This window comes from Choristoneura fumiferana, chromosome 7 (genome assembly GCF_025370935.1).
Source record: "Choristoneura fumiferana chromosome 7, NRCan_CFum_1, whole genome shotgun sequence".
Classification (NCBI taxonomy): domain Eukaryota; kingdom Metazoa; phylum Arthropoda; class Insecta; order Lepidoptera; family Tortricidae; genus Choristoneura; species Choristoneura fumiferana.
In genome coordinates this window covers 14,737,819-14,753,562 of record NC_133478.1, presented here as the reverse complement: position 1 = coordinate 14,753,562, position 15,744 = coordinate 14,737,819, and the positions used below count along the sequence as shown (strand labels likewise).

The 15,744-nt window shown below is 36.2% G+C and overlaps 1 protein-coding gene across 1 annotated transcript; it reads right to left on the bottom strand.

Annotated features, from left to right (window-relative positions):
- Positions 1-242: 242 nt before the first annotated feature.
- LOC141429767 (uncharacterized) lies at positions 243-15,326 on the bottom strand. Its single transcript, XM_074090291.1, has 8 exons — positions 15,085-15,326; positions 9,495-9,705; positions 7,539-7,892; positions 6,845-7,030; positions 5,437-5,558; positions 4,244-4,405; positions 3,154-3,324; positions 243-1,329 (listed from the first exon to the last, which is right to left on the bottom strand). The coding sequence occupies exons 1-8, from the start codon at positions 15,259-15,261 to the stop codon at positions 1,033-1,035; spliced, it is 1,680 nt and encodes a 559-aa protein (XP_073946392.1). The 5' UTR covers positions 15,262-15,326; the 3' UTR covers positions 243-1,032.
- Between the last annotated feature and the right edge of the window lie 418 nt (positions 15,327-15,744).

Here is a 15,744-nt window from a genome sequence, read left to right as displayed (position 1 = left end):
CTATACAAAAAGTAAAAATATCAATAATTAACTGTATGGTCTCCATAAATTTAATTGCATCCATTGCAATGATAAAGTAAGGTGGTATACTATACAGTTGCTTTTTGATAGCGTTGCAGTTGCTTATGGTAAATTGAATATTTTGGTGGTATTACCTATTTAACAAGTTTCCATATGTACGATAAGAAAATGCAAAAAAAATGGAATTTGGTTTAGACAATGTTGTAGGAAAAAATGGAACGTAAATTTAAATATGTATTATGTCTAAAAAAAAGCGTAGTACACCGGTGAACCCATTTCAATTAGTAAAAAACTTTATCAGTCCTAGCAGACAGTTAAAAAGAACCTCCATAAAGTATTATTTGGTTTGGTTTGGTTAGGGATTCTGGGAATGACACAATACAGTTTTATCTCTGAATATTTCATAGTTCCAGCAGGATAGCGATAAATTAATTCCACGTAGAAGAAGTCGGGGGTATCCGCTAGGTAAGGTCATACCTATTACATAATTGCTCACACCCCTGATTTCATCTGCGTGTCGTGTCATCATCATCATCATCATCTCAGCCGTAGGAAGTCCACTGTTGGACATTATAGGCCTCCCCCACGCGTGTCGCGTGTCGTGTGTTAATTCCGTTATTCCGCGGGAAATCCGTAATTTTGTCCGTAATTTAATACGGATTAAAAGTTTATTTCATTCCTCGATGTATTTTTTTTTGTTAAGTTTTAAGGCCAATGTACTGAGCATATTATTGTTCTTGGAACCAAAGGCAGTCAGGGCCATAAGATTTTGGAATCTAGTGACCGCATACCAGAAAGCGAAATGACAGTTAGTAGGCCTCCCGCGTGATGGAGATGATCTGATGGAGATCACGGACAAATGGCTGTAAACGTCTTTCAGCTGATATAATGATAATAATGATTATGTAATTCGACCACTTTCTAAATTGACACTGATTTTTACTTCATTACCGAGTTACTTTTTTTAACCACGTATCGGTAAATAAAATAACTCACACCGCCTTATTTCCTTTATTTTCCATCATGCATATCTTTTAACACCCTCCTCAATATTTTACCAGAATTATTCTTTGGCACGGCATCTATAAATGATATCTCCTTTATCTTCTTGTACGGTGCTACTCGTTGGTTAACAAAGTCCATTATTTTAGTATCGTCTATTTTTACGCCTTCTTTTAACACGACAAAGGCTTTAGGCTTTTCTCCTGTGTATGAATCGGATATTCCTATTACTGCTGCATCGAATACAGCTGGATGCTGCTTCACCACGTTTTCAAGTTCTGCTGGTGGTACTTGATATCCCTTGACCTGCGAATCAAAAATTGTAAAGCTTTATAAATAAAATTGTCTTTTACATTCAGAAGATTATCTGAAATGTTTATGTCGTGCGTTTCAATAATCGCATAACAAAGTCATTAAACTTTTACTAACTCAATCACATATGAAAGTAAAGTACACATTTCTTTAAATATTTCTCATGTTTATACTATACAAAATATTTTTGACTAGGTATACTATATTCAATATTTATATCCATAGGTCATGAGGTTTCTACTCCTACAAAGAGGCGCGGCAAGGGTGATACTAGGGATTCCCCTGACCATGACCGAAAGCATTACAGTAGATCAAAATGAATCTAAATGAAGACATCATGGCGAGCTATCTCAGCAAAAAATTGTTGGCAGGGCACACTTCGAAATGGGTAAAAGTCACTGAACAAGAAAATTTTTAGATTGAAGACCCATAAAGGATACTAAAGGGAGCAGCAGGCCACCGCAGCGCTGTATGAATAACATCCGGTGAGATGATGACAAATATCGACTGGGATGGAAGAAGAGGGAAAAAGCCTACTTCTAAGATCTCGTCAAGATAAGACCATGATGGTTATAATTTTACTGTAACATTATCTTGACACGCACAATAAAATCCAGAGAAGACTGACTCACTTTGGAGGAGTCCTTTACCTGGGGAGGGATTCTTGCAGAATAATAAACAAAAATAAAACTAATTATATCACTTTTGTAAAGTTAGATTATGGGAGAAATAATGTTTTTTTTTTACTTTTATTTTATTTTTTATTTATTTATTTATTATATTTTGGCAGTATTCATTTGTCGCTTTTCCGTTTATATAAATTGTTCGTTTATTTGTTTCTTTATTCGTGTTTTCGTTGTATGAAGGTATTAGGATAGAGAGCAAATAGAGACAGATATTGTTGTGTACCGGTTACATCAGTGTTTGTACGTACCTACTTAATAGTATTTGAAAAAAATATATAACAAGAAATAGAACTGGCTACAAAAAACCATGAAAATAATTTTCTACCAGTCTGAAGTCGGTGCCTCAGCACGAGCCAGCAGGAGTGTACCTATAGTCGTCTACCTCACGTACATACGAATACTTCTTTATATATTAGGCTTCAATCACTCCTGCTGGCTCGTGCTGAGGCACCGACTTCAGACTGGTAGAATTTTTTTTTCATGTTTTTTTGTGGTCGGTTCTATTTTTTGTTATAATTTTTTACGCTTTTTAGTGTAAATAATCTAAGATTCAATAGTTTAATGTCAACTGCTCGACACCTTTTACAAATGATTGCTTTTTCCGATGCAGAGACGTTCATTATTGAGGAGTCCTGGTGCATCACCACCCTTTCCGTTTCACCATATACATTACGACGAGCATAAATTGCTTAGCAACTGTGTTAAAGTAATTGAAATTCAACCTGTGAAGTACTTGACTAGTAGCTTTGTTGGTCAAATGTGGTGTTCATCATCAGTTCCACTTCACCAAATGATGATTTTCAAGAGCAAATGCACAAGTTACTACTAAATATATCCAAATTACCATAGGTGTCCCTACAATATTTGAAGAGTTCCCTCGATTTCCTTAGGATCCAATCATCAGATCCTGATTTGTTGCTTATGGGACCTAATTAAAGCCATTCCTAGACGCACGAAAAAAAATTTTATTTAAATCGGTTCGGAAATGACGGAGTTCTGAGGTAACAAACATAAAAAAAAAATACAACCGAATTGATAACCTCCTCTTTTTTTGGAGTCGGATAATAAAATATGAACAGAATTCATTTCTCTAAACTTTAGTCTCCTAGCTATAAGTTCTATCTATTTCTACCTTAATCAGTTCCTTGAGTCTGTCAACAATTGTAAGTCGACCTTCTTCGTTAATGCTGGCCAGATCACCGGTCCGAAGCCATCCGTCTTCCGTGAAGGCATTCTTGTTGGCTTCAGGGTTCTTCTTGTAGCCTTTCATTACGTTTGGGCCTTTGAACAATAGTTCTCCTACCTGTAATATTATTTAAAATGCTAAAATTATTAAAATAATTAGGTACTTGGGGATGGTAACGGCTCTAAGAGATTAGGATGGTGTTTCATACCTAAATTATAATTGATGGACTTTGTGTGAAAAAGATCAATATTACATTTTGTACAGTTACCAACAGAAGTGGATTAATAGTTTGGAGCTCGAAATTACCTATATACACATCTTGTCAGCAGAATCGTGAGTAGACAGTTTGAGTTTGAGAATCGCCTCATCCACCTTCTAGTGCTGATTGTACTTAGGTTAAAAAGACTCAATTATAATTTAAAATTAGTTCCACTGTACTATTCTGTAATAATGAACATATCTACCTCCTTATTTATTTTGTAATGATGTAAACATGAAATTTAGTGATTTATAAACGTGAGACCAAAACAAAGAACCTCTTTCTATATAGAATTCTACGTTTATAATGAGGGAGAAGTCACTTTAACTATGATATGATATTCTTACGTGTAATAAAATACCTATCTCTTGGAAGTCCATAAAACGTCCTGACAATTTTTTTTTGAAGCTCTAAGCGACAATGTTGCAGGTGGTAGGACCCTGTGCAAGGTCCGCCCAGATTGCTACCACCATCTTGCTCGCTAATCCTGCCGTGAAACAGCAGTGCTTGCACTGTTGTGTTTCGGCATGGAGAGTAAGACAGCCGGTGAAATTACTGGCACTTGAGGTATCCCATCTTAGGCCTCTAGGTTGGCAACGCATCTGCAATCCCCCTGGTGTTGCAGGTGTTTATGGGCGGTGGTGATCTCTTACCATCAGGAGACCCACTTGCTCGTTTGCCATCCAGTCGAATAAAAAAAAATGTTTAGCGAAGTTTTGAATAAACAATGTAGATTTTGTATTGAACAATGTACTCGTATGTCTTGATTTCACTTACTTCATTTGGTCCTAGATTATTCATCTTGTCGTCGACAATTCTCATCAGCATGTTAGGGAGTGCAAAACCGACTGTTTTGTATTCTTTGGAATTCAGGGGATTCAGAGTGGCCAAAGGCGATGTCTCAGTTAGACCATATCCTTGAGAGAAATCTACTTCTCGCTGAAAAAAAATTGGCATTCGTAAAAATCTGTTCAAAAGGCACGAGCCTTGCTGTTCTCCCTTCGTCTATCAATAAAAAAACCAATTGATCTAGTCCTAAACTAAATAAAAATGTCTATATACATACTAATACATTTGTTTATATACATGCTCGTTATAAATTACGAGTAAATTTAAAATCAGTAGCTTTTCGTTCGAAGAGTCCTGTATACATAAATGGGACGTATATTAGCCACAGGTGATAATAATAATGACGCAGCTTATACTAAGTAGCGTATAAATAGTACACTGCAGAGGCCGGAAAAGAAAGGCTTGCAGGCCGAGTATGTATGGATAGGTATACGAGGCTGGCATGTTCTTTCTCGCCGAGGCTTGTATAGTGATTTTCTCAAACATGCACTAACATAAATAAAAACTCCTAGAAATCAATGTTTTATTCGTAAGAAAACTAAAATTGTACCTGACTCAAATTATAGCTACCATCTATATGTGTTTATTTCATTCTAACATGAATTTTTAAAACGTTAAAATAATCCCAAAAAATCTTATTGCTTTAAAACATGTAGATATAACGGACTGCAAAAATAAAAAATCACTTATCACGACAATGGCACTTACTTGCAAAACGGCTAAAGCCCAATTCCAGTCAATCAAAAAAAAAGACAATGACATTTGTCAATATTCCCGCCTAAACTTTTTTTTATATGTGCTGTTCCGCTTTTAGGGTCATACACACGAACTGCAGCCCATTTAATCAGCTACATTAATACTTTATTATGTAAATTAGACTGTAATTTGACGTATTTAAAAGGTGTCGGCAATATTTATATATTTACATATAGAATATTCATAGTCCTGTGAATTTATTCAGTAACTAATAAATGAACCATAGAAATCCAGATTATTAATTTTAAGTCGTGCATTGAAACAAAAGACTGTTGTCTTGCAGGCCTAGGCCTGCAACAGTATATTTTGAAGCCTGTTTTAAGGAACACAACATAAACATTACATAACATGTTTGAGAAAAATACCTTTGCTTTGTCGAATAACTTGTCAATATCCGCTAGTGGTAAAGGTGCAGCCCCACTCATGATGCAGGTGATGGGATCGAAGATATCCGGAGTTACTTGCGGATGGGAGCCAAGGAACAGTACTGCAATAGAAGCAAGTATGGCCTTAATATAAGTCGTCAACTGGTACACTCCAAATTAGATTTTTTTTTAAATCATCTAATAGCTTTAAACGAGCAATTCTTGTATATATATCTTGTATAAATAAATATCATGGGACACTTGACACCAATTGACTTAGTCTCAAACTAAGCAAAGCTTGTACCTACTATGGACTAATCAGAAAAAAAAAATCTTATATATAATCAGAATCTCGGAAACGGCTCCACCGATTTCGATGAAATTTGGTATGTAGGGGTTTTCGGAGATGAAAAATCGATGTAATTAGTCTTATCTCTGGGAAAGCGCTTATTAAAGAGTTTTAGCCCGAGCAAAGCTCGGTCCCCCAGGTACTTAAATATTAAAAAAGGGACCTAAACGTCATCAGGTATCTATATAAGTATCAGCAATAAATATATATGTAGATATACGTTTTAGAGTTTTGTAGTAGTGTTTTATTGATGTTTGCTAATGTAAGAATGTTAGCAGATTATTATATTAAAAACAATGGAAATCGGCCATCCTCATTCATCTGTCCACCCACCTAAATACCGACGTATCACTTATATTCCTGCATAAGCGACTAAGCGACACGGTAATATTAGACTACGTACTACTACTACAGACTACTATTTGGAAAAAGGACGGCGGCCATTATTCTCATTCACCTGTGCATTCAGCCTGATTACCATGTCACTAGTGCGAAAAAAGCAGCACGGTAATTAGACCGGCGCACCGATAAAAGAGAATGGCCGATTTCAATTGCTATTATATTAATATAAAAAATCTGCAAAAGTAATAAGTACCTATTTTTCAATTTATTGTAACTCAACTTGGTATTTATTAAAAAATCTAAGTGAGATATATATAATTACAAATAAATGGTAATAATTAATGAAGGGGTAATGCAGTCTGCGTCTTGGGGTCGATGCCAGTGACGTCTTTCGACGACGTGTTTGTATTATAATTAGATTATAAATACATATAATTACAAATAGTATATTATGTATGACGAATTGACGATCGGATAGCGGAGTGGTTAGTGATGCTGACTACAGCTTGTTCGATACCTAGTTGGGCCAGATATTTGTATGAAAATAAATAAATCTATTTTTTGCTGAGTGTTTGGGTATTTAATGTGCATTTCACTGTTTATTGTTTTCCTGTGGTCTTAAACATATTATCCAATTTTTTCTTAATTTAGGACTAGGCCAATTTGTTGTTAATAAATTTTGTTGCAATAAGCAAGTCACAAAAAAAAATTACTCACCCATGGGTGGTGCCAGATACAATATGTTTGTCTTATGTTCGCGAATAGCTTTAAGGAACGTGTCAGGGTGAAACCTTGGCAGTGTTACCAGCTTTAATCCAATCGATAGTTTGTGCAGCATAGCAACAACCAGTCCATACGAGTGATACATTGGGAGAATCACCATTTGGGTCTGTTGTTCTGGCGCTGGAATGAACAAGATAATTCAAGGCAACAACTACTTATGTCGATGTTTAGTAATTGTGAAGCATCGCACTGTGTGAAGGGGTTCAAATATGTCGGCAAAAGCACAAAAAAATAGCTTTTACATTTTTTAATCAGTTAAACGTAGTACGTATATACTCGAAAGCAGGTTTTTCCAGAGACTGAATTCAATCCGGAATCGGTTTTATTAAGTTATACCAGTTTCGGAAAAGTATTTAAATTTGTAGCAACAGTAGTGAAAAGACCTTTACAGGTGTCGATTTACTCGATAATTTTTAAATTCCTATAATTTTATAAATACATATTTGGGTAAAATAATGTAAGATTTTTGCTTATTTTCTGATAATTTTTATAACTTGGTCAATCTCTCAGTTTCGGTTTGACATCGACTTCTGAGACACCCCTGTATGTATTTTCTTAAGTCTCTGGACTCTTGCTGAGAGCCCTTTCTTCCTGATTAGGTATGGTATTATTTTAACTATTTCCTCACCTGAAGGATCATAATGCTTTAATTCACTGTCCTGTTGCGCACAGTTGGCTACTAGGTTCCCATGAGTCAACTCTACACCTTTAGGTAATCCTGTCGTTCCACTAGAATAGAGCAGAAATGACACATCACTTGCTTTTCTCTTAACATTCTTCAAAATATCTAAATCAACATGACCATCTTCAATAAGTTCTTTAAAAGAAACAGTGCCTTCTGGTCTTCCCGTGTTCACATCTACGCATATAATAGGAATTTCTTTCTTACAAAGTATCAAAGCTTCTTTTATAGTTGGAACTACATCAGGATGCGCGAAGATTAATTTTGCTTCTGATAGCTGAATTTGGGTTTGTGTTTCATCTGAAAAAGAAGAAATTGATGATCACAAAACAAACGCCAGTGAATACAATTCTCAATTAACCTAATCATTATAATGCCAGGATCAACTTAACATATCATCATCATCATCATGTCAGCCGAAAGACGTCCACTGCTGGACATAGACCTCCCCCAAGGCTCTCCACTCAGACCGGTCTTGTGCTTTCCGCATCCACCTCGATCCCGCGATCTTAACCAGGTCGTCGCTCCATCTTGTTGGAGGCCTACACCGACAGCTCACCCCCCGGTCCGCGGAAGCCATTTGAGAACCTTCTGGCTCCATCGGCCATCAGTCCTGCGAGCAATGTGCCCCGCCTACTGCCACTTCAGTTTCGCAATAAAAAAAATCTGGCTTTGTCGGTAACCTTAGTTCTACTGCGGATATCATCATTTCTGATTCTATTCCGCAGAGATACCCCGGGCGTAGACCTCTCCATAGCCCTCTGAGTGACTTTAAGCTTCCTCTTGAGGCTCATAGTTAGCGCTCACGTTTCAGATCCGTATGCCATCACTGGCAACACACACTGGTCAAAGACTTTTTGACTTTAAACACTTAACATCTAGATTAATATTTATTAAATTCCTTAGAAGTAAGATTAGAATAATGTTCTTTGTAACAGACAATATGCCTCCCATTCCCCCAAATATTAAGCTGTCTTCGGCGTGGTCAATGGGCTCGTCTGGATCAAATGATGGCCATTGGCCGTTACCGCCTGGGCCTACCACACACTGTCTTCTGCCCATCCTTAACTTTATGTCCATCTTTACTAAAAGATGGGTACTAATACCACAGAATAACTAGTAGTTCTAATACTAAACCACTACTCCCACCACTACCCCTGCTAATACGAAACCACTGCAACTGCCACAGCTGGATACTAATCCAGCTTCGCAGCAATATAAACCCATTTTGCGGATACATAAGGCTAATTTTGGCCTGCTCAGTCCCAGGAATCCTAGCAGTACGACAAACAAAATACGTTCTAGATTTTGCTGTGAATTCAAGTAAGTATGTATACACGTTTTTCCGTATCCAACTATTTAAGACTATAATTATTGCTTTGAAATTTATTTTGGATTCAAAATCCACATGCCATTAAACAAAACAGAAACTTAAATCTATGTTAATATTAGCTCATAACAATAATAAATAACCCCTAAATTCATTAAAAGGGTGTAAAGGGTGGGGTGGTGAAGGGGTGTGTCTGGTAAATTCCAATTTGACGATTAAAGACATGCTGCATGCGGCGACCGCAAAAGTGTCAAGAACACGGTAGTATAAAGGTGATTTCCCACCGGCGAGGCGAGACGAGACGAGGTGAGACGAGAATTGAAATTTGTATGGCGGCGCCCGCGGCGGCCCGCCGTGGCTCGCGGCGGGCGCGCGAGAATGCATACAAATTTCAATTCTCGTCTCGCCTCGCCGGTGGAAAATCAGCTTAAGATGACGTAAGTAATTTGAAACAAGTTTGGCGACCGTGTTAGGTAAAAGACTCAGTGTAATCGCCGCTATAATATGTTAAATTCACAAAAACTGAATTATAAGTAAGAGAATAAACGAAATCAATATCAACAAATACTCACAAGCAGTGTACAGATGATTATATGTCGAAACCACGGCTCCAGCCTCCAAAGCCCCTAGAGCTATAATCGGGTATTCTGGCAAATTGGGTGACATGAGACCCACTGTGTCTCCGTCGTTGATGTTGAATTTCTTTCTCAAGGATGCTCCCAAGATTTGTGTGTACTGGTAGAGTTGACCGTACGTGTATCTTCTATTGGTAACTGCACATATCTGTTGACAAATAACGAGTTTGTCTTGTTACTAGAATTAGACTGCTGGTGTTTACCGCCCCGTTTTCTATCCTGTAAAATTATATAAATAAAACCAGTCTCTTTCTTGTCTACAATTTCTTCTAGTGATAATTATTTCTTGTAATTTGTACAAGCAACGCAATTTTGGCCTCCTACTATGTCATGTACTTGTTATAAATACTTTTAGTTTATATCTGTCAGCCGGTATAGTTACATTTGGAAAAACTATGGCGTTGTTGATCCCCGCGATACAGGCATGTCTAGTGCGGGTACCAAAGTTAACTCATCATTGGAAGCCCAGTGCTCTGTATATGCATGTTAGAGATAAGAAAACATTAATTGAAGGAGGACACTTATCGTTTAATAAATATTTAAGTTTTTTTTTTCAATTTTTCTAGGTGGACCGATAACAGCGCGAGATTGGCAAGCAACCTAATGATGCAAGTAGTAAGTTGTCGCTTATTGCGGTGTTCTAAAGAGAGGCCCGAGAATATGGTCCAACGACGAGTGAAGCGACGAGGAGTGTTAGGTACTATTGCGACCATAACACGTGAACAGAATGAGCGAAGCGAGCGCGCTGCAGCAGCACCGGCGAAGCGCCGGTACCTAATTAAGTTAGGAAATTATTTGGCCCCTACAAGTGCTGGTTATATAAGATAATTATGTACGGCGAACAACGGCTCTAGGTTCCTATTTACTATTTGTATGAATTTTTTTATTTGGTCACGAACCAAAGAATTTGGGCATTTGAAACTTAAAATTTAACTTTTCAATTAAATCTGTCTTTTAACAAATATTTATCAAATAAAGATTCTGGTGGACTTTGTATAATGATTTGACGATATTTTTTATCAGTGAACTTTGGAACTGCTTATCAGTTTTGAGCATTCTCGGACGACACTGATTCTGGACTTTGTAACTCAACAACTAATACCTAGTTGGTTAATGGTTAAATGAAGCTTTAGGGTTTCGTACAAAAAAAATAGTAGGTACGACATCGTCGTCTAAATGTCTGTTGGTCTGTTAAAGCTCTTTTTCGATGGAACGCATAGAGGTATCTAGTTGAAATTAACATCGAATAATTATGTTTTCTGTTTGATCTAAGAAAAAAATTAAGTTTCTAATTCATCCAATCAAAAAATTTGAAGTTTATTTTTGTTTGCAAAACCGTAAGAAATAAAACTTCAATGGGCATAAAATTGACAATAAATAAGCCTCACTCACAATAAAAACCTTTTTTTGAAGGGGAGCTGTAATGTACAAAAAATTTTTATTTATTTATTTATTTATTAACTTTGGCACACAAAACAAATTATAAACATGCGGTACAGTAATGAGAATAATTAAGGCAAGAGATCATTTACAATTCAAACTACTACTACTACTACTTTTTTTTGCTTGATTTTAGTACGGAACCCTCAGTGCGCCTAGCACCTAGCACTTGGTATTTTTTCCTAAAAAATCAAACGTATTTCTTCAAATTAAATAACTTTTGACTCCAAAAATCTTCATCATCATCATCATCAGCCAGAAGACGTCCACTGCTGAACAAAGGCCTCCCCCTTAGAACGCCACAATGAACGACAACTTGCTACTTGCATCCAACAAAAATCTTCAGTAAGCTTTAATTACTTTTATAATTTTTATCCATTGAAAAATTGAAGAGTAACAATTTTAATGACAAAGACGTTCCTAATAATATGACATTGTATAAACGGAAGTCAAACATTAATGCGTGTTTTACGTGTACTTAATTTATGACTTTGTAATTATAGCAACACTAAGTACTTATATTAAAAAGCTATTAAAAAGTTGTAAATATTATTATTTAAGGCCTGGGCCAATGTTTATGGTGACAGGGTTGCGATTGATTCTGTAGAATCGCCAACAGTTAGAACAACTGGAAAGAAAATTATCAAAAGAACAAAAAAACTTTTTCAGCTGAACGCTGTTAGATTCACGTTACACTACGATAAATACATTATAACTATAATTAAAACTAAGATCTCATATTATTAGACGTAATAAAATCATATGGGGAATATATTTACGTAGCTTAAAATGTTTTTTTTTTCACGGGGAATAAAAGGAGGAAGGCAATCATAATCACAATTTGTTAATACTTACAGCTTTATTCATAAAAAAAACCCTAATTGAGGTTTGATCGGTCTGTTACGTAATATGAGTCGGGTTATGTAATATGAGCATAAAGTCGTGTATACATATTTTTGTAACTTTGGCCGTGTCGATATCTTTGCCCTTGACTGTACGCTACTATAATAATCAACCGAGTTAGAAGTCTTCATTCATCTTCAAGGGCTAAAATATAAATATAATACAAAATCACACAAAAAAAAAACTAACTACCTGTTTAAGTTTATAAAGAACAGCCACTGATAGACGAATTCATCGTCATTTCAGCCTATGCACATCCCACTCTTGGGCAAAGCTACAGCAGGAGCTGACGAACAACAGTTTGACTGAGAGAGCTGCGCTGCTCGGTCTGTGTGTCACTCATTGGGTACGGAACTCTAGAAAACGATTCATAGACTTATTTTTCAATTAGAAGAGCAGAGTCATACATAGACTTAATGTTGCAAAAATAACGTGTGGTTTTTAAAGTTTCAAGTACATAAAAGTACTACAAACTCAAAGAATTTCTTTGCTCACCCGCGACCTTATGATAGCTAAGCTATTTAGTCATCTCCCTTGCTACGACTTGGGTCTAATTTCAGCAGTAACAGTTAATAAAACCCGCCTTAACAATAAATAAAATTCAAGGTAGTTTTATATGACGATAAAATTTTATTAATATTTTGTGGGTAGTTTTTGTTTTGTTTGACAAAAAATATAAGTTATTAACTATGTGCGTATCGGAGCATCGGCAACGATAGTATTTTTGTATAGAAACTCATATAAGTGCGTTGATTAATCTTTCTATATGCAACAAATCCGGATAAGCGTACGATACCGAAAGTGGTTTTACAGTGACAAATTAAAATTTTTGCTGTGGTTTGTTAGTCTAACATCTGGTAGCATGGTTTACGGTTGTGTTGCTCTGAAGATGAGCTCTGGTTGAGTTCGAAACGCATAAGTGTAGTGTGGTGGTGGTGATAGATGGGTTTGTGTGATTTGTGTGTGTTCTTACAGTGTGGAGATGGAGGAACTGCATGAAAACGCATATCTTGCATAAACCTAGCTATCATAAGGTCGCGGGTGAGCAAAGAAATTCTTTTAGTTCATTGATATGGACCTCCGCAAAGTAACGCCTGATTCAATTAATTAGTCATAAGTACTACGAAATTCAAAATTTCTTAAAAATAAAATATCAAATACCCCAAAGTAGTTCTAATAATTGTTCTAATAAAGTTTGTCTTTCAAGTTTTTTGTGTACATATGTTATTGTACATCGCATTTGGTATAAAACTGAAATGCTTTCATTTTTGATTGATAAATAAATAATACAAAATAATTTAATAATTTAATTATGTATCACCTTGAAATGCCAATGATAAGAATGCATTAAGATAAGATATTATTTATTAAATTTATTGTCGTCGTTGGAGATAATAGAGTGAAAAGTATTATCCAAAATTGTTAACGAATAGATATACTTAGTCCGGGAATAGTTTCACAATGAGAACTCGTTGAAGTTGTACATAACTTTTTTTCTAATTATTATTACTAAGCTGACTTCAGTAAACTCTATCTACAAGATGTTAATTAAGTACCTAACTGAAAATTTAAAATATTTTTTTCAAAATCGAAATTAGAATCCATTACACTATAATATACCTGCTTTAGTAGGTTGTTTTTTATTTATTTAATATCTTTCTTAAATCGAAGTATATGTTAAGCTATTTTAATGTATACCTATAAAAAAACATTTATATAACCCACACACACACATCACGCCTGTATTCCCAAATGGGGTAGGCAGAGCACACGAAACGTTACCGCTTCGGAGCCACTTAGCAATTTTAGGTTTTAAGTTTGACAAAAAAGGTACAATAGTGACAGGTTGTTAGCCTGTCGCCTACGGTATACCTTAACCTATATCCTCAGTCGCCTCTTACGACATCCACGGAAGAAATGGAGAGGTGTAATTCTAACCCGACACAAAAAAAATAACACTGTAGAAAATAAATACTCGTTGTCTAACCTCGAGAATTATTATGTTTTAGTTTTCTTTAGGTATGTAATACCTTGTCCACATTAAGCTTAATTTTTACTGTACCAGTCTATCAGATAAGAAACGTCACTGTGATAATAAAAAACGCAACCAATCATTAATCGACATTTACGAAAAAAAAAATGTCCCATTTGTCTAAATTAATAATGCCAGCATCCATACTAGTATTAAAAATGCGAAAGTGTGTGTGTTTGTATGTTTGTCCGTCTTTTCTTTCGATCCGTCGCTCCGTTTCGACGTGATTTTGGCATAGAGATAGTTCCTGGGCCACAGAACGACATAGGCTACTTTTTATCCCGCAAAAATGCACAGTTCCTGAGGGAACAGCGCGCGATAACCAAATTCCAGGCGGGCGAAGCCGCAGGCAAAAGCTAGTATGCATTTAATTAGATACGGCATTGCAGACACTGGGTGCCTGCATGACTCTTGCATTTCATATTTTGATGTTCGATTTGAGAATATCGAATATAAAAAAAATGGGCAATCGCCTAGTCTGTCTTAGTCATCCTTATGATTAAGATTCATTGTAACATTATACCTCTACTTAACATGGATAAAATCAAAGTTGAATTCAAGACAACAATTTTAATTTAATTTAATTATTAAAAAAGCTGGAAAACGAGCAGGCGGGTCATCTGATGTTAAGTGATCACCGCCGTCTATGGACACCTTACAACATTATTAGGACTGCGGGTGCGTTGCCCGTCTTGCAATAGACGATACACTCTCCTTTTGAAGGTATCCAAGTTATATCTAGATGGAAAAACCCCTGCAATGAGTCCATTCCATATTTTATACGTGCGAGGTAGAAAAGAACGTTTAAACCGCACAGTGGAAGAGCACCAATCATCGAGTTGGTGCGGATGATAGCCCTATGTCAAGTGCTATTTATTTATTATTCAGTCCTTACAGTACCTGATCTTGGAAATCACATCATGCCCTGGACTTAAGCACGTTTTCCACAGGCATACAGGACAACACTACTCGTCTAAATATATCCAAAATTTTGCATTTCTTTAGTGTCCAAATTAATTTAGTCGAGTAAAACGTTATTCTTAAGGAATTTATAGAACTTACGGTCTCCGTTAAAAAGAAACCTTGTAAAATTACGAATGCTTAAACTACAAACAAAAAAGCGTGGCACAAAACAAACACTATCAACATTACCGTAGCGGTTTTTGTGGCCCATTTGTCCAAATTACGCCAAATATACTCGTTTGCAGTGGTGTCGGGAACCACAATATCCTTGCATGGGGATCTGACCACATTGCCTTGTGTCCACACGTGATTTTTTCTCGAAATTAAAGTGAAAATAGAGCCGCGAGCGAAGAGACGTGTGGCCATGTTTAAAACGGGTTATTATCTGGTTATTGTTTGTTGATTGCTAGAATCAGGTTTCCCACGTAAGGCAATATGATAATGCTCTACCTATTGTTGCCGTACACAATACTACGTATACATACGCATATGAAGTTACTGTATGAGGACTACCGTTTTCGCGCTCACTGTAGGCGCCACTGTAGACAAAGGTTCTAAAGTACAGGCGTAAAAACAAAATTGACATTTAAATCATATTTAATACCATAAAAATATCGAGCATGCCACAGTATTGCGTAGTCCCATTTTGTTTGGAGAAAAGGCAGAAAAAAGGTTTCCGAAAGACAAAACCGTCCTAAAACAGACATACCCCGTAACGCATATGGGCCACCAAATTTCATCCAAATCCGTCCAGCTGTTTTAGCGTCAAGGAGTAAGAAATATATATACAGACACGCACATACTCACAAAGTTCCGTATTTATAATATTAGTAGAATTTTTGATCTACT